General features: G+C 41.6%; 1 protein-coding gene across 1 annotated transcript; it reads left to right on the top strand.

Moving 5' to 3' along the window:
* Positions 1–4,199: 4,199 nt before the first annotated feature.
* Positions 4,200–5,978, top strand: LOC120648007 (transcription factor bHLH18-like). The gene is made up of 4 exons (XM_039924793.1): positions 4,200–4,397; positions 4,516–5,007; positions 5,103–5,450; positions 5,904–5,978. The coding sequence occupies exons 1-4, from the start codon at positions 4,356–4,358 to the stop codon at positions 5,976–5,978; spliced, it is 957 nt and encodes a 318-aa protein (XP_039780727.1). The 5' UTR covers positions 4,200–4,355.
* The last annotated feature ends 14,599 nt before the right edge of the window (positions 5,979–20,577 follow it).

The following is a 20,577-nucleotide window of genomic DNA, read 5'->3' as shown; positions in this document are numbered from 1 at the left end:
GAGCACCACCAGCTCTCTGGCGAGGAGAATTTACGATGCCACTATGAGAAAGTAGTAAAATCTGTTGAAACGTGTGCTTTTAATGCATAATAGGCCCTGGAGCCCTAGTAGGACCTGGTTGTTGTCTATTTTAATGCAGTTTGACTGTCTCGCACGTTAATAGAGCAATGATTGAGCAGTAAAAAGGGCGCCATGCACGGTTTGTTGTGTGGTGTTCCTATCAGCAACACCAAATTTGTGGGGAATATGCGGATGAAGTATAAAGTGGGATCTACGGAAATAAAAAATTAGTGGTTCATCCGTGACTGCACGTACGGTGTGCCTCCCACCAGAGCTCTGGTGAGCACTCTCGATGCAAAATTACTCCATTTTCATGCGCGGTAGTAAAAATCGAATCTAACATGTATTGCACATATGTTTTTCATGCTCTTTTGATTTGTTGGTTCCATGAGATATTCTGGACGTGCTCGATGCAATTGGATTTAGGTTGCATGCATGGCTCACTGTTTGGTGCATAAAAATGGTTTGGATTGATGTTGCACACGATGCTCCGATGAGCATTTGTGGTCGTAAAATCATGTCGGATTGGTGCCATACCGGCAAAATCAAATAAGGTAGTAAGTAATACGGTAGTATGAGGTTGATTCAGGCATAACAAGTAATTATTTGATGCACACACCTGTAACAATCACATTAAAAGTCTACTATACTAAGAGTGAATCACACATAAACTATAAATATATGCGATTAATACATATTGCATCTCACAAATCACTAGCTATTTGTACAACAGGAAAGTAAGCATTTGATATTGGCAAACAAAATATTTAAAATAAATAAATTTGTTTTATAAGCTATTGCATTCCTTTATTCCTCCACTTCAATAGCAATGCCCAACTTCCGGTTTCGGACCTTGAAGTCCAATTATCCATTCTGTGAGAGCACAACAAATTGATTAGTTCAATTATTCATCATATGAGTTTCAGTAGTGTATAACTTACAAGAACAAGAAACAAAGTGGCTACTGACTTGCGGAATTATTTCCACCATAGTTTGACTTCATGTGGACTGCTAAAGCGGTGGTGCTGTTGTATGGCAGCATGACCTCAGAGTCGCATGATTCACATGTTATGAACTACTATAAAGCACAAAAAATACTACTCTATACAACAAAAAAACACTACTCATATTTATGCAAATACTTCTCTAAATTGTGGAAAATACTACTTAAGTAATAAAAAATACTACTCTAATTTATGAAATAATACTACTCCGAAGTGTGAAAATACTACGTCAATATGAACAAAATACTACTATGAATTATGAAAAATACTACTATAGTATGCCTCTGTCTTGCAATGTGGAAGCACAATGATAATTTTTATGCTCTGAAATTACTTATACAGTATTGCTTGCTCGTACTCCTATTTTGGATATTGCCCCAATTGATCTAGCCATTGGGGGGAAATTACTACAGTATTTGTCATTAATTTATGAAACAAATACTACTCAAAGTGTGGAAATATAAGCTGAAGATGAACAGAATACTACTGTGAATATGAAAAATATTACCCTAGCATGCATCTGCCATGCAATGTGGAAACACAATGATATTTTTTACGCTCTAAAAATTTACTACTACAATATTGCTTGTACTACTACAAAGGGGATGTATTGTTCAACAAAAATAGACTGTTCTCACTTCAAGGACATAAAAAGAGTAATCATATTGGAGACTAGTGTACGGCATTAAGATTCAAAAGAGATATTTGGTTGCTGGAGAGACCATGGAGCACTTTAGCCGAGCTTATTTTTCTAGAACTAGATCACGATTGTTGAAGAAGGATAATTCATATTCACGGATCCAACTAAAATTGGTTTTAACGCTAGAGATTCATGTGCTACATCAAACATACAAAATACCTCAAACCTGAATTTTTACCTGGTGGAGAGCAGGGAGAATTTTTACTTAGTGGAGCGCTTACCAGAATTGAATTGGGTCTCTCCGTGGCCTGCCATCAAGATTTTACGCCATCTGGCCGGCCGCTCCAGATGAACTAGATGAACTCTCTATGCTCATCTAGATGAATTAAAACAAGTAAATCACATCTATATATGCACGGCTAAAAGTATCACATTTGAGTTCAAATGGTATAAAAATAAAAAAATTCAATCTAAAAACCTCCCATTGCTCTATTTCCAAACCATAAATTGAGCTACACAAGAAATGAATGATGAGAGGAACAAGCTCCTCACCTTTACAGCTGTTGAATGGACGGAGAATCAAAGAGTCTTCACAAATTATGGAGGAAATGGGTAAGAACTCCCCCCACCCGAGCCAATGCAAAAACAACAAGAACACTGAGCTGAATTGCTCTGGCACGGGAGAAAGAAGAGGATAAAGGGTTGGGTTGTCCTAGTTGGAGCCACCAACCGGGAGCCAAGGCCCATGTTGGTGGCTCTAACTGGGACCAAAGGCCACTCGGACCATTGGTCCCGGTTGGAGCCACCAACCGGGACAAATATATTGCCTTCGGACCTAGTTGGTGGCTTCAACCAGGACAAAAAGGCCATTGTGCCCCCACGCTGCCCGACTAGCCGTTGGATCTGGGACTAAAGCAATCTTTGGTCCCAAGCAAAAAGACGGCCGGAACAAATGGCCTGGACAAAAGACCTGTTCTGTAGTAGTGCGAGATTATGGTTTGTATTGAGAGGTGTGAGGTATGTTGCACTGCAGCGCCCTAGGACAAATTATTAGAGGATGGTGTGGTAGGGGCTCAAGAACAACCGCCAAGGACGTAATTAATAGAACAATAAAATTAAAGAAGAAGTAAGCCATAATGCTACATAATATATATAAAAACGAACCAACAGATGCAGCGTATCTTATCATCAGTGCATTAGTAATATACGTATATAACAGTTTTAGTCAGAACCAAGTTGTTGGCTGAGTACAACTTAGTTACATATAACATATACAAGGGCTTGGTGGGTAACATATATCTTTATACATGTATCTATGACATCCATTATCCTTATCCATGTATTCCCTCCGTTCCAAATTATAATTTCTTTAACTTCTTTTGTTGTTGCTTACTTTATTAATAAAAGTTCTTCAAGAATAATGACTTAAAGTTGACTATGTTAGCATAAATTTTTTAAATAAACAAGGGTCAAATTTGAAGTTAAAAAAGTCAAACGAATTATAATTTAGAACGGAGAGAGTATTCAGCTTCTGGTGGGTCTGTTTTCTTTAACATGGTTTTGTGGCTCAAACTGTGGGCGCAGAACAAGCCAACTAATAACCACACACTAATATAAACTGGTCGCTGGCGATGCGTATATTGCTAGTGATTAATTAATCATTATTGCAAACATATATACAAGTTCCTTTTCTTCTGCTCGGCTCAATAATCTGCTAGCTAGCTAGCTAGCTAGACTATATATGTAGCTAAGTTTTATTTGCACCCAGTACGTAAAGCAGCCGGTACAGCTAAGTGAATTCAAGTTCAAAGACTTCAAACTGGTCTAGGCTAGCTATAGGTACATATCACTGCGTCAGTGCGTTCGCATAAATAGAAACAATGGCTTGGCTCCACCAACTATAACATATGGGTCATATGAAGTTTTTGTGCTTAAATTAAAGATATATTTTTTGTGCTTTATGGTATTTTTGATAGACTGTAAAAGGGCTTTAAGAATTAATTGTTGCGTGGATAAAGATTGCAACCACACTAAAGCTCAAGGACCCCAGATCAAACAAATATTAGTCTTGAGAACTAAATTAAGTGCAGTACTTGTTTAGTTTTATTGCCATCAACAGCACTTGAAAAGTAATGAAAAGTATACCAGCAATTGGGCCTTGTTGAGGGATTAAGAACAGCGCCTATATTATAGCTTTATTTGACTATATATATACCACATGCATTCGCGGGGTGACCTCGATTATTAGAGTGGAAGTCAACTTAAAGCACATCTATGTATGTAGCATCATATATTAGGAGTACTTGCTAGTAAATTGAACAACTAGCTTACCTTCATTTTGTTTTATCTATAAGAAGCATAAGGGCTCCTCCCTTCTCCATCTTTGCGGTCTCTGCAGCAAACGAGACTGACAACAGACAAGTTACTAATTTCTTTCCTGAACCACTCCATTGTAGCTACATTATTATCTTCTTTTTATTCCTGTGCGCGTTATATCGATCGATATATATTTTCCTGGTTTTGGCCAATTATTCACCGTATTACATAGCTTCTTTGTAGCTGAAATGCAGAAGTTTGAACACTGATACTGTCTGTCTTATATATGACAGCGGTCCAGAACTGAACTTGGTCCTATTGAAGTACATACAGAGATGAACTCCTCATCAGCCAATCATCAATGGCTGGAAGAACTGGTAAGCCGTACCCCAGATGATCTCATCTTCAAATTGAAGAATCCGTCTGTCAATTCGCACTGTCAGATTCATGAATACTGATGAGGATCGCAACTGTTTGTGTTTTCGCTGAGTCCAGGAAAACGAGGATCTCGGGGAGCTCGACTTCATTGACCCGCTGAGCATGCAGCAGCTCGCCGAATCCCTCGCCGACGAGCTCTGGGACCAGCCTACTCAAGAACAGCAAGTACAGTTGGATCTACGGCGGCAACCTATGTGCCCGACAGGCTTCTCCTTTCTCGGGGACGTCAGCAAATACTACGCCGGCGCCGAGGGATTCCCAACGACGATGACGGCCATCAGCGCGGGCGGCGGCGACAGCATGTTCTCCTTCACCGACGGCAAGTCGAAGCAGCTGAGCTTCTCTTCGCCAGAGCCCAAGCAGGAAGGCGACGCCACTGCAACTTCCGGGAGATTCGGCGCACCGCCGCCGCCGACGACGATGGAAACGAAAGGCAGGCGGAGAGCGAGCTCCAGAGTGCATGAGCACGTTCTTGGAGAGAGGCGGCGGCGGGAGAAGATGCACCTCCAGTTCGCGACCCTCGCATCCATCATCCCTGACGCCACCAAGGTGAGATGATAAGCTATCTACCATTCTTCGTAGCTCGCCGTGATTTCAGAGACAACAAAAGGATATATGCAATGACTAATGCCATCAGTTCCCAGAGAGACAAGGTGTCCCTCCTGGGGAGCACCATCGACTACGTGCAGCATCTCAGGGGCAGGCTCAAGGCCCTGCAGGATGAGCAGCTCCAGAGCACGGGAAGCACGGCGGAGTCACCGCCGCTGGACGCCCGGTGCTGCATCGGCTCCGAGGATGACGGCGAGGCGAGCCAGAAGATCGAGGCCGACGTCCGGGGGACGACGGTTCTGCTGAGGGTGGTGTGCCGGGAGAAGAACGGGGTGCTGATCATGGTGCTCCAGGAGCTGGAGAAGCACGGCCTGTCCATCACCGGCACCAACGTCTTCCCGCTCGCCGATCAGTCGTTGCTGAACATCACCGTCACCGCGCAGGTGATATATATATATATATATATATATATATATATATATATATATATATATATATATATATATATATATATATATACACACACACGTATGCAATATATATGCAGCTATTCTCCTCCAATATTACTCCCTCCGTTCGAAATTATAAGATCTTGGAGAGTCAAAGTTTTTTATATTTGACCAAATTTATATAATAGAATAGTGATATTTATTATATAAACTAAGTACTATTAAATTTTTTATTAGTTATATTTTTATAGTACATCAATTTGATATCATAAAATTTTATATTTTTCTCTATAATCTTGGTCAAACTTGAGATTGCTTCGACTCTTCAAGATTTTTGGGATGCCTTATAATTTGAAACGGAAGGAGTAACGTGGAAGGAGGCTTGGAAATGTCATGGATGTTGAATAAATTATGTGTTTTATTTCCTGTTTCTTTATAACCATGCAGATTGTTGAAGACGGATCTTCTACTGCTGTTGAGCTTGTGAACAATCTAAACTCTGCTCTCAGAAATTTTTATTAGGTACAAATTTCAGTTTAATGGACGAAGTATTGACATATGTTTGGCAGCAACTAGTTTGTAGGTGTGATTAGTGACCCTGTGTCCCTGTTCTAGCTTAGTTATCTTTGCTCAAGCAAATTGATACCTTGTGTTTGTGTTCTGGCAAAATAATGGGATAAAACTTTGTATTTTGGGATATTTAGTACACCCTCCATTTGAGATGGCAATGCTTGTTTCATTTGGTTAGGATAAGACTTTGACCAATAATTATTTTATTAATATATAGTTTTTTAGTTATATATATAGGAGTGAATCCATTGTTTACAAGTTGGTAGGCCGGGAAAGACGTACCCCTTCACAAGTTAGTTTACAAAATGAATTTTATCTAAAAAAACTAATCCTACTCGGATTACAATAGGTCGGACAGGTCTGACCGATCAGACCGGTCGGCCGCGGTCTTTACCAATTTTGGCTGTCAATATATGGCCCCTACCTTTCTGGTGAGATTTGCAAGCCAAAACACAAATACCAGAATCATGATCTAAGAATACAATGTATATTGTCCTATTGTCCTAAAAAAGTAGTACTAAGGGTGATATTCACATATCGGTCATCTTCATCTTTCATGTATCTTGCCATACGTTGGGTAGTATTTCTTCAATTATCTCCCATTGATAGCCCTGGATAGACGTTCTCCTTGCAGTGTCTCCACCATGTATGAGTTCCCGAAGATAACCTTGATAATCTTGTACGGACCCTTCCAACTTGGTAACCACTTACCAAACTTATTGTTTTCATCCCAAGAGGCAAGTTATTTTCCAAATCAACTCGCCAACCTAAAAAGATTTGCCTTTTACCTTCTAGTTGTAAGTTCTAGCCACCCAAAGCATGTCCTTTTCAATCTCCTTCAAAGCCTATAATCGCTTGTCGGTCACCTCATCAATATTATCCATCATCAAATTATGGTAATCAACAGCAGAAATGTCATTTTGTTTAGCCAATCCATAAGCATCCAGATTTACCTCAATGGGTAAAACGGCCTCTTGACCATATACAAGTTCAAAAGGAGTAAGTTTAGTGGCACCACCTCTAGATATATGATGAGCCCATAATGCTTCGGATAAAACTTCATGCCACCTCCTAGAATTTTCTTCAATCTTTTTCTTGATAAGCTTGCTAAATATCTTATTACTTGACTCGGCCTTACCATTGCCCTGAGCATAATATGGAGAGGAATTGAGCAATTTAATCTTGTAAAAATTTGCAAATTTACACACCTCGCTCCTTTGAATAAATGAAGAACCTTGATCCATCGGCAAAGTTTGAGGAATATCGAATCTATGAATAATATGCTTTGTAATAAACACAATCACCTCTCTATATGTCATGTTCTTCAAAGGAACTGCTTTGGTCTATTTAGTGAAATAATACGTAGCAACCAACACAAAGCGATGTGCCTTTGAAGATGGAAGATTAATCTGACCAATAAAATGTAATTCCTGCCCTCGGAATGGCTATGGCTTAATAATAGGATGCATCAATGCAGAGGCACTAACGGTAAATCACCAAATCATTGACATTCCTCATACCCTTTATAATATTTGAAACAATCAGACATCATGGTAGCCTAACATAAACCGGCTCTTCTAAGTAACCACTTCATCTTGGTAGCCGATTGATGTGTACCACAGATGCCTTCATGAACCTCGCCCATGGTGACTCTGGCCTAATCCAAATTTAAACACTTGGGAAGTAAATCTTCGGTGGTCCGACGATAGAGCTCATCGTCGATCAAAATGTATTTAAATGCCATACGCCGAATAATCCTCTCTGCACCATGACCAGGATCCTCTAATCCTAATCTTCGACTTTGATGATGGAATCATCTTTTACAGCCGAGTTGGTGTCCTCAGCATCTTAGCCGGTCAGACCGGTTTCTCTTACTAGTTGGACCGGTTGGCCAGAACCTGCAGCTCAGCACTGAGTTGCATTGGCTTTCGTGCGTGAAAATACTTCTTCACAATGGCATAATCAGATGCTTGCTGAGCTAGAGTATTAGTCTTTTCATTTTCTTCCCTTGGTACATGTTTTATAACAAACTCATCAAAGGAAGAAATAATATCAAGGCATTTATCAAGATATGCATTTATAGAACCATTGTAACATTGGCATATCTTGGATACTTGCTGCACCACCAGAAGTGAATCACCAAGGTTTCAATGTGTTTCGCGCCCATGGATTGCAAAAATTCCAAGCCAAATAGAAGTGCTTCAAACTCGACTTGATTATTTGTGCAACTATCTTCCAATCATTTTGAAAAATAAAAAAACAATGATATTCAAGGAAATAAGAACGACACCAATTCCTTGACCATCACAACAAACCGATCCATCAAAATATAACTCCCATGGTGTGCAAGTAATATAGCTGATTTCCAAATTATGCTCATCATTTGTCTGATGCTCAACTATAAAATCCGCTACAATTTGGCCTCTCATAGATTTCAAAGATTCACAAGCCAAATCATAATCAACTAATGCATAATCCACTTGCCGATTCTACCACTTAAAATCGGCTTGTGCAACATATGTTTGATCACAGCAGTTTGACATACTACTATGCAAGTACTAAATAGTAGATAATGCCTTAATTTTGTACAAGCATATAATAGTGAGACAAATATAACTTCTGAATAAAATTATACCTTGTCTTCACATCAATTAATCGTCGGCTTACATATGTAATAATATACTCCTTGCCTTCGGTTTCTTGAGTCAAAACAGCCCCAATAACTTTGTCCTCTGCTGCCACATAAAGCCTGAAAGGAACCCCTCTCCTAGGCGCCTTGAGTACCAGTGTCGAAGAAAAATATTGCTTGATCTTCTCAAATGTCACTTGGTATTTTGCCCCCCAAGTAAATTCGACTTCATTCTTTAACTGAAAAATAGGAGTAAAAGCATTAATCTTCCAAGACAAGTTAGATATAAATCTTCTCAAGAAATTCACCTTACCTAGAAACTTTTGGAAGTCTTTCTTGCAAATAGGAGCCTCGACTCTTCACGTAGCTTCAATTCTTTTAGGATCACTCTCTATGCCATTCTCATGAATAATAAACCAAGAAACTTTCCAGCTGATTCATCAAAATCACATTTTAGTGGATTCATATTTAAACCAGCCGATTTGATCACAATATCATCAATGTAAACTTCCAAGATGACACCAAGTAAATCATGGAAGATTAAATTCATATCTCTTTGAATCCTGAACATCTAAAGGCCATTTTGGACGTATCCTCTTCGGCCATGAATCCAACTCTTCCTAATAACACGATGTCCGGAAGCTTCATTAATCAACATGTCGACTATAGGCATATGATATTCATCTTTGGGAGTAGCTTTATTAAGATATCCAAAATCAGTGCAAACTCTAATCTTGCATGAATCTTTATTTTCAACGGACACAATGTTAGAGATCCAATCAGTATAACGACAAGACCGAATAAAACCAACATCTAGCAGACGATTAATTTCTTCTTTAATTCTATCATAGATAATAGGATTGAAATGCCTACAAGGTTCTTTATAAGGTTTAAAATCGGCTTTAGCCGGTAGCCGATGTTCTACTAGATCACGACTCAAATCAGGCATTTCATGATACTTCCAAGCAAAGCAATTGATGTATTCTTTCAACAAATTGATCAAATTGGCTTTATACTCAACTGATAATCAAATTGGTTTACAAAGAATGGCCTATGAATAGCACCATCACTGAGATCTAACTTTTCTAATGGATCAGCCAACGTAAAACCTTGGCCCAACTTTTCTATATCATCAATATCTTCAATGGCTTCATACATATCGTTCGCATGCGCCCGATAGTGATCAATCCGCTGTTGTAGCCAATCTGCATTGGACCAGTCTAACCCACCGGTCTGACCAGTCGGCTCTGAGTGCCAATCCAAAGAGGACCAGTCTGACTGGTCGTGGGACCCGAGTAGACTGGTTGCGCCTGAGTCGCGTGCTTGACTCATCTTGATCACATTAGATGATTTAGCTGATTCTCCATCGACTTTAATGTAGCAGGGACAAAGCCATCCTTGGTTCAACTGATCAATCCGTAATTGAACAGATCCAAGCCCGATAAACACTTGATATTGGCATACGCACCAATGGAGTAGGAACCAGCAATTGTAATGAAGAAGAAGTGTCACCACGTACCACTTCAATCTCATCGCCGATCCACTGAATAAGAAATTGATGCAAGGTAGAGGCACGCATTGATTAGCATGTATCCAATGATGCACAAGGATTAGACTCAAGTTACCTTGCACCTCGGAGACGAAGAAGGCTGTGGAGAGCGTCTTGCTTCTGACGGTCAACTCCATGGAAGCAAACCCCTTAGCACCATCTGGGATCACCTCCACCCCCGTTGCTGACCATCATGTTCGTCCTAATCAGCTCCTCATCCTTTCCGCCAAGTTTTTTGAACAACGAGTAGGGCATCAAGTTCATAATTGTGCCACCATCAACAAGCATATGCAAAATCGATTTCCTATTAATATGCCCCCTCATGTAAAGGGCGTTCAAATGGTTATCCAATTCTTTGTGCTTCTAGAACATAGCATCATGAGGCCTGAAGATGTGCAACCTCTTCTTCCAGAACCACAAAGTAATCCAAATATAAATGTACAACATTAATTTCCATGTTGCTATGTTCCGGGGATGCTTCATAGTCCACTAGATCCTCATCCTCCTTTGCTAGAGGAATCAGTGGCGCTCCATCATCACGAGAAGCCAAAATGGATACTGCTGATTCGACTAGCTAATCTATGCTCGGCTCAACTGGTCTGACCGGTGGCTCAGGGCGGTCGGACCAGTTGGATGGACTGGTCTGACCGATCGACGGTACTGGTCTGACCGATCTTGCTGCTAACTGGTCAACTGACCAGACCTGCCACACTTTCCCTTGAGGAACCATAGGCCTGTATTTGTTGAAGTGTTCGTCCCTTAACTTCTCTACCTCTTCTTCCTTTTTCTCCTTGTTGCAATTTTCTCTTCTGCATTGTGAGTCAACCAAAGAGGACACTACATAGGTTGATGATACTTATCTGTTGCGCTACTGCTGCTGCCAGTGTCATGGTCATTGGCCATGACAGTCTTCTGGATGGAGGAATTAACTGATTTGCCAATTACCATCTGTCTTTTGTCTGTGTCTTGCACAACCACTTTGACATCACCGATTTGCACAATATCATCGGGTTTGGCCTTCTCAGAATTATATTTTATGGGCTGCACTTCTTCCTTCTTCTCCTTGACACGGTACTCTTATTTTGAAGCAAAATCATTTGTCGGTCTCTGATGAGACCCTGGTGCACGAGTTTTCACCTGACCTAATTGCCATGATTCCAATCGGTCATGTGCGAGCCTCCTGATGTCTTCTCCTCCCTGATGAGTTGGAGAATGTGGCATGGGGAAGCACTACATCCAGATCCCCTCATGCTCCCATGTTGGACATGAAGAATTTGACGTCGGTGGTGCCCATGGCATGGTAGCATATACCTTCTGTGGAGCGAACAGTAGTAACATCCCCCCGGCGCTTGCTGGATTCTCCCCTAGGGGATCAAGGTCTTTCTCTGCGCGGTGGTGACCTTTCTCTCTTTTTTAGTGGCCGATCATTTTGAACGGCCCTTGTGTACTTGTTCAAGAGCTGAGCAAAGGTGGGTTTCTGATTAGCAATTCTTCCCTTCACCTTTGATTCACTGATCTTACAAGTACCCACTTCCGGGTGCCTAGGATTGAAAGTTCGGGCTTGGCCCTAGGCAGGACCGGTCTCGATAATCGGGGCGACCGGTCACGCCTAGGTAACAAGCCAACTCGCGTCGGCAGATGGATTCTCTTGCCCCTCAGGTCTTGAAGCTTGAATAGTAATTTTCAAAGACTCCTTACCATCAAGAGTCTTATCCAGAACCACTTTTCTAACTAGAATTTTGCATCAACATCCTTCGGTCTTGGCTCTCCAACGATCACATTGTTCCCTTTGGCCCCTTCGGCTTGTTCTGGCCGAATGAGCACTTTGGCATTGTTTTGATCCAATGTACGAATAGGGAAGGGAGCCTTGTCAACTTGCATCTCAGCTAGTAACAATCGTCCTTCATTAATGGCCGATTGTACCTGTCGGCAGAAAACATTACAATTATTAGTTGCATGCGAAAAATTATTATGCCACTTACAATACGCATGTCGCTTTAGATCTTTTGCCGATGGTATAGCATGAGATAACCTGATGCTTCCATTCTTAAACAGTTCATCAAAAATATGATCGTATTTAGAAACATCAAAAGTAAATTTTACTTTATCTTGCCAATTCTTTTGAGTCAGCTTGACTGAAGGACAAGTACATGGTTTGGGCTTTGATTGCCGAACAAACTCGGCAGAGTATACCTCTTTTTCCTCACCGCCTGAATTGTCGGAATCATGATCAACCACATGGGTGTTGGACCGATGGGTTTTATAGGTATCCTTTGCATTTTTTAGTTTAAATTTCGAACCGATGGCTTTCATTTGCAAACAATTAATACAAAGAAAGTCAAAACCCTCAAGTTTTTCCTTCGAATAAAAACGCAAACCCGCAAAGGCCAAATCTGCCAAGTCCTTTTCAGAAACTGTCAAATTACAACAATGATTTTTTATGTCCTTAAACCTTCTAAAATAATTAGAAGTAGAGTCATCACGGCCTTGCCTAACTGATATCAAATCCATCAGTTTAGCCTCATTTTCCGCACTGAAAAAGATATTTTGGAACCTACGCTCTAATTGATTCCATGTCTGAATAGAATTTGCAGCAAGTGAGAAAAACCAAGAGAAAGCAGTTCCGGTCAAAGATAATGAACACAAACAAACACGTAAAGCATCATGGAAATCAGCTTCTCCCAATTGCAAAATATATTTTCTCATGTGTTTCCAAGTCGTATGAGTACCATCACCATTAAATTTGGTGAACTCGGAAACACGCAAACCAGTGGGGTAAGAAACAAATCAAACTCAGGAGGATACGGTTTTTTATATAAACATGAATTATCCATATCAATCCCAAGCTTAGTTTTAATTGTGTTAACCAGATCTTCCTTAAATCTGGAGAAATCATCTTGATAGTTACCGCTGGTCGAAGCCTGCACTAAAGGCGCAAGACGTTGTGCATTAGGATTAGGAGGTGTCATCGTTTGTGTAGCATTTGGAATCAGTCCATAATGGGGACCAGATCCCTACGGTGCACTGCTCGCTGTTGTGGTATGAGGCGGTGTATAAGTCATCGTCTCATTGGTTCGGCCAGGGGCAACCGAAATAGGAATTGTTGCAAGCGGTGTAGGTGAAGGTAAAATGGCCACCATGGCACCAGTATGACCGGCCGTCTGACCGATCGCTAGGACCGGTCTGACGGGTCCTGTCTGGAATGATGAAGGTGGTGGCATTTGACCTGCAAAGTAGCCTGGTGGCATGACCTAGAGTGTATATATTGCAGGTACTGGCATAGCCGATGAGCTAGGATTTAAAGCATCCGATGAATATGTGCTATCAGCATTTTTACCCTTTTTCAATGCATCTATTTCATCGGACATAGAAGCAACCCACAGCTAATTGTGCAACAGAAATTTTCTTATCCATCATGAGTGATAGTTGCTTAAGTAAATCTGAGGCTTCATCACTTACATTGGGGATCTCTCCAATCTGATTATTGGTTAGCTTGAAGGATGGTTGAAGGATGGCATGACGAATTCTTCGACCCTCTTGACAAGGCCACCACGATCCTTCTTGAAGCCCTTCAAGAACTGTGCCATGAAGTGCCCCTCAACAATTAGGTACACCTTGTGCTCCTCCTCGGTGAGCTCCCCAATCATTGCCATGATGATGTTGCTCTTGTCGATAACTCACCATTGGAGCCCATCTTCTTTGGGGAGTAGATTAGATCGGTTTTGTATAACCAAGATCTCCGTCCCCAGCGGAGTCGCCAAAAGTATGTTGACGCAAATCTGGTCAACACACGAAATGCTAGAACGCATGGGTTGCAAACAGACCGAATTGCTGTAGGGCTGCGCAGACCGGTCAAACCGAATCAACAACCCAGTCAGACCGAATTGTTAGGATTTGGCCTAAATCGGTCGTTCGAGAGGGATAGCTATCACGCTTACATGATGAAGGACGGCTAGGTTTATAAGCGAACCAGCAAAGGATAACCAACGCACTTACCTGACAAAGAATGACTAGTTTACGAGCAAACTAGCGAAGGTCGTCAATGTCCATGCCCTGACAGGGTCCCTCCCGGGCGTGAGCATCGACGACCTTTGCTAGTTTGCTCGTAAACTAGTCGTTCTTCGTTACGTAAGTGTGTTGGTTATTCTTTGTTGGTTTGCTCATAAACCAAGCCGTCCTCCATCACGTAAGCGTGGTAGTTATATCCCTCTCGAACTACCGATTTAGGCCAAACCCTAAGAATCCGGTCTGACCGGATTGTTGAGCTGGTCTGACCCGGTCTGCACAGCCCCACGGCGATTCGGTCCATTTGCGACCTGTGCGTTCGAGCACTTTGTGTGTTGACCAAATTTATGTCAACAATGAGTAGTTGAACACGAATCTACAAATGCAATAATGTACCTAGATAAGTAACCCGAATAATAAAATTTTGAAGGACCAATTAACTTATTGCAGCACTAGTAATTAATTTATTTGATGACATGCCAGAATCTCATAGCTAAGCTACGTACGGGGCAAGTCCAACTTGGTCTTTCTGGCTAATCCAATATCCAGCTGACTATGGATCTGCTGCTGGTTTTGTGGCTCAACCTGTGGGCGCAACGGCACACACACATCAACTACCTAATATACATGTAGCAAGATATGACCTCAAATTGAGGGTAGATGCATGTGCAGCACGATCAGTGCACATCATCCCATCAAAAAAAAATTGCAACAGCACTGAAAGTATGAAACCAGTGGGAGGTTATTTTTCATGAAAAGTCAGTCTGGAGGTTTAGACACCTTTGCACTTGCAATTCTCAATAATAAAGAGGAGAGGGAAGTCAGACTTAATCTCAGATCAGGACAAAATTATAACCAATATCTAGAGTCCTAGACGTGCAAAGAAAAGTTAGTTTGTAAGTTGGCTTGAATGTACTACCCTACAAACTAAGTTTTGCCTCGAACCTGTGTTCACCTTTCCATGGCACGGCTCAAGAAGCTTATTTATTTAAAAGATGTCTCAGCGCTAAAGGCGTCACTGCCACCTGTAGCTCAGTGGATAGAGCGTCTGTTTCCTAAGCAGAAGGCCGTAGATTCGACCCCTACCTGGCGCGATGTTCTTTGCTTTGTTTTCTCTTTTGCTGGCGGTCCAGTAAGATCTCTTCTATTATTTTCTTTCCTTCTTATACTACTGCCTTAAAAATGTTATATATATATCATCGATTCAACATCTTTCAAAAATATTTTTCAACATTTCATATGTCCAAATCAAAGAGCATAAGTGGTTATATCCTACCAACCAATTATAACTATCTCTGTTTCTAAAGCAAGTAATGTTTCCTTAGTCTGTCAATTGGAATCCTAATTGAAATCAGACAAATCAATCAGATCTTCTGCTATTTCTAAAGCAAGTAATGTTTTCTTGGTCCGCCAATCCGAATCCTAATCGAAATCCGGACAATTCAATCAGATCTTAATCGGAACCCGGACAAATCAATCGGAATCCCAATCTGAACACGGATAATCAATGTCTCGCACAATCACGGCACGACTTGTACATGAAGTGAATGAACACAAAGTTGATAGTATTATGTATTATATTACCGTAACAACGCATGGGCACTATGCTAGTACACACAAATTACAATTATGGTACTACAACCTACTTCATCCCAAGATAAGTTCACTTCTAGAAGAGATCAATGTTGTTGAGAAATTACATATATACACCTATAAAGATGTAATCATTGCATTTTAAAAAGAGAGAGAGAAAGTACAAAAAAAGAGAGCTAGAGTTAGGTTATCTCATATCCAAAGGTGCACTTATTTTTGGTCAAATTTTGAACTCTAGAAGTGCATTTGTTATAGGAGGGAGTATTCTGTACAATATTAAATATGAAATAGGCCAATAGCCACGGTTACCTTGAGACCAATGGGCTCGCCTCGATGGGCCACGCCGCGTCACACCACCCGCTTGCCCACCATTGTGCCTGCTCGACGAGGCCCAACCCCATACCCATCCCCGGTCGTGAATACTTGACGCCACTCGTCCCAGGCTCGTGTGCCATGTGTGGGAGAGGGGAATAGGAGGTAGGGGGAGGCAGCGGGAATGAGTTGGAGAGAGAGAGAGAGAGAGAGAGAGAGAGATGGGATGTGACGGTTGCAAGAGAGGGGTGGTGGGGGAGGGGAGGAGCTGCGGGGGGAGAGGAGGAGAGGCAGGCTGAGGAGAGTGAGGGGGAGAAAGGAGACGCTATAGCAATGAGATATGGAGAGGATGGAGATGGAGGGGGGAATATCTATGACCTGCATCCTCACCGCCGGGATGTATTACGACCCAGCGGTGCTATCCCAACATCAACGTCGGTTCAAATTACGACTCGGCGTTGATGCCTGTTACACCTATCACCGTCAAACTGAACTGGTGGTGATGAGATGTTTTGTGACACCTGACCAATTTGAATGTGGCCCAGTAGTGGCCTATGAGTATTGCGTGCATAATTTAGTACCACCTTGCTAGTTGTGCAATTGTGGAGCCAATTTATAAGGCTTTGTCCTCTAGCCATAGCACCTTCAAGTTGACCCTTTTACACGAAGTGAGGATGAAAGTGTAAGCAGAGAGCTATGTGTTTGCAAGCCCGCCCCTCGAAAGGGCTGGGTAGTGCGGCTTTGGAGGGCAGGTGTGACAAATGGTATCAGCGCCGACTTTCGTGGTTGCGCGTACGGGTAAGTGTCCAGGCATATGGCGCATGGCATATGTGGGCCTAGATGGGACACACGACATGGCATATAGCGCTGCCACTAGACGTGTGGTCATGCGCTAAGAGGGGACGTTCCTAGATACGTACAGGTTAGTGTGTGGACATATGGCGCATCGCGCGTGTGCGTCTAGAATCCAGATGGAACACACGGCGTGGTATATGGCACCGGCACTAGACGTATGGTCATGGAGCTAGACCGATGAGGACGTCGGGTCCTTTGAGGGGGGTGGCCCAATTTGGATGTGGCCCAGTAGTGACCTATGAGTGCTGTGTACATATGTTTAGTACCACCTTGCTAGTTGTGTAAGGGTGGAGCCAACATATAAGCCTTTTTCCTTGAGCTATAGCACCTTCGGGGTTAACCCTTTTTCAAGAAGCGGGGATGAAAGTGTAAGCATGATGTTATATGTATGCAAGCCCGCCCTTGGAAGGGCTAGGCAGTGCGGCTTTGGAGGATGGGGTGTGACAGATCATCTCAAGAAGTTGAAGCCTCATGAAGTTGATCGTTCGCAGGATGATCTCAAAGATATCAGTAAGGGATGCTAACATCGTGAGTCACAACCCTTGCTTAGGAGGATTCCCTATAACCTTAATAAGAACGTTAGCTTCATTTGGGTGTTGGTCTCACTAACCTTAGTTAAGTATGCTTGTGATGCTTGTTAGTGTGTTTGTTTGTGCTAACTCCTCGTTTTCATCATCGATGTATTGCGGGACTTGTGAGTCACAACCCATGCTTAGGAGGATTCCCTGTAACCTTAATAAGAACGTTAGCTTCGTTTTGGTGTTTGTCTCACTAACCTTAGATAAGTATGCTTGTGATGCTTGTTAATGTGTTTGTTTGTGCTAACTCCTCGTTTTCATCATCGATGTATTGCAGGACTTGTGGCTACAGTAGCACCTGTGGCAGAACCACCTGAATTATCCCGGCTCAAGTGCGCTAGCCATCATCATAAGGCAATACCGGCTCAAACGCACTTCAAACGGAACAATTCTTGGTCTGTCGGGTAACGTCCCGATACAACCACCGGTTCTCGGATCGAACAAGCATACCCCGCACGAAGGTGAGTCCAGAGGTATTACAACCACAAATTTTACATCACAGGCATAAAAGTTATTACAAACCAGTTCTAAAGCATTATTACAAGCACAAACTTAAAAAAAAATAGTTACACAAACCAAGTTCAAGGTTCAGGGTTTATATAGCGGAAGATAAAACACGTCAGCTACAACCCGTTGCAAAAGCATACCAAGCTAGCCCAAGCAAGGTATCACTCGTCAGGTTCATTGCCAGCTGAAGACGGATCCCACTCAACAGACCAGCCAGCAGGCTAAGAGCAGGGATAGGTCAAGCTAGCTATCTGGTTCTCGAAACTCATACCTGAAAAAGGTTTCAACAGCAAGGCTGAGTATACTAATACTCAGCAAGACTTAACCGTCAACGGGTATACTTAACCCACTTTAGCTAGACTATGCAGGGTTCTGAGAGGCTCTGGTTTTCTTTTGCTGAAAAGCAATAAAGAGTAAGTCCTTAATGTCATATTTTAGCTTTCAATATTCTAGTTAATTAACCATTCTATGTAAGCATCTAACTCTACTCAACCATGGTAGAACTTTAAGCAAACATCAAGATTATTCATAATAATGTTGCTCTTATTACTCTGTGTGGCAAAGAGATCAAGCAGTCCCAAACTGTGGGAAGCAGACGATTCGAATCGAATTTGTTAACTTGGCCAGGCAGACCTAACCACACGCATGGGAATAGAGTCACCCACGCAACAGTTCCCTTCAATTCCCGCTTCACGGAACAGGCCCACCGCCCTCAAGTACAGCAGTACGACGACTCTGTACTCGCCATTAGCTAGATGTGAACGAGTTCAAGACAGTGGGGAGTATGTTCCGGCCTCGATTCAATCCAGTACTTAAGCTTACCGATTACCATATTCTCGGCATGTGGTTAGTACGTTCAAAAACTTAACCAGCACTACCACACACCGCGACCTTAGCAAGTTCATCAACACAGACGGGGTCTCACCAAAGGTCATGATATCGAACACGACCCCGTCCGTCATCCTTATATTGATAACAGAAAGTAAACAAGCCATTCCTATAAAGCTCGCGAGTGACAGGCAATCACTCGACTTTTACCGGTCCTATAAGCTTAGCAAGTAGTCGAACTCCGGTCTAGTGTTCATTACATAGGTTTCTAGGATCATGCATCTAGGGTTTCAATTCAAATCCTAAGAACTGTAAATGCACAAGTAAGTAATAACAGTAAATGATAATAATTTGAAATATAGGTTATGTCCGGGGCTTGCCTTCTTGGTAGTCGCTAGCTAACACAGCCTTGGGCTCTTCCGAACTTTGGTTCGGGGCTTCATTTAGTTCAGCGGCGTTCACCTAAACTTCTGGGTCACCTCCGTCAGACTCCAGGATCAGCTCGTATGTCCCGTCCGTTAAAGCAGTCGTATCTATATGTGATGCAAGAGATGGAAACACAATCACACACATCTCATTTAAAAAGCTATAACTTAACAGATAGCAAACAATCGTATCACATGGGCAATCATTTATAGAGTAGTTAACTAACAATTCTAACTACACAAGGCATCATGATCAACAGCATAAAAGAACTATACTAACTTCATAACAAGTTGGAGTGGTTTCCTATAGCAAGTAATTCAGGGTTTGCTTAATAAATTAGTCACTCAGTGCACATTCAGTAATAAAAACAGAAAAAATTACTTTGAACAGAAGGTAAAAAGAACAAGCTATCCTGCGAATTTCATGGTAAAACTTGTAGCCAAATATTCAGAATAAATCATGTATTCAGACAACACCTAGAACAAGATTGAATTCTTCAGATTAAACTAAAGCACATCAGAAGTTCAAAAATTAATAGCAGGTGGACACAGATATTACTTAGCTACTGTGAATTTTTCATGATTTTCTCTGAAGAGAATTAATTCTGAGAAAATAAACGATACAGACATCAATCTAACAAGATTCATTTTTAGATCCTGCTCTAATCAGTAACTGGGGCTCAAAATTTATTTACAAGCTAAGATATTCAAACAGATCACTCATAAATATTTTCATGATTTATCATCAGCATAAACTATTTATCATAATTAAAGTATACTAAACAAGGATTAAACCAAAGAAATAGCTACACAAGAGAACTGACCACAAAATTTTTATAGCAATACTAGAGTTGCAAGAACAAACCATCATAAAAATTTCACTGCAAGACATTGCTTCAAACATCATTTAAGGAAAAGATAAAACAACAAGTCTTTATTTACCTAGTGACACAAATCTAATTTTTCCAGCAAAAAGTTTCAACTAACACCCAGCATATTATGATTCTAATGCAAAGAGCTACTCTCAAGGATTCCAAAACATCAAGGTTTACATTTTTCTGAATTTCCTACTAATTTCTACTGAATTTCAAATTCGTAGCTAGAAATTACAAAGAAGTCCTTAGAGCACTATTCAACTGAGTCTAGAGCTTCGCAGACAGCCCCCTGGAGTTGTTTAAATTCTGAACTCCAGGTCCTTGCCAAGGTCAGAGAAGAGCGCGGGGTTTGACCGGTCGATTCCGGCGTCTAGGATCACTGGCGGCGAGGGGTA

Source organism: Panicum virgatum, chromosome 9K (assembly GCF_016808335.1).
Source record: "Panicum virgatum strain AP13 chromosome 9K, P.virgatum_v5, whole genome shotgun sequence".
NCBI classification, from domain to species: domain Eukaryota; kingdom Viridiplantae; phylum Streptophyta; class Magnoliopsida; order Poales; family Poaceae; genus Panicum; species Panicum virgatum.
This window is presented reverse-complemented; position numbering and strand designations above follow the sequence as displayed.

What these genes read in the sequence shown, in the direction of transcription:
- LOC120648007 (XM_039924793.1), top strand. Translation starts at nt 4,356, where the DNA reads ATGAACTCCTCATCAGCCAATCATCAATGGCTGGAAGAACTG. An exon ending in ATCAATGGCTGGAAGAACTG is followed by an intron (nt 4,398 to 4,515) that starts GTAAGCCGTACC and finishes CGCTGAGTCCAG; the next exon opens with GAAAACGAGGATCTCGGGGA. An exon ending in TCATCCCTGACGCCACCAAG is followed by an intron (nt 5,008 to 5,102) that starts GTGAGATGATAA and finishes ATCAGTTCCCAG; the next exon opens with AGAGACAAGGTGTCCCTCCT.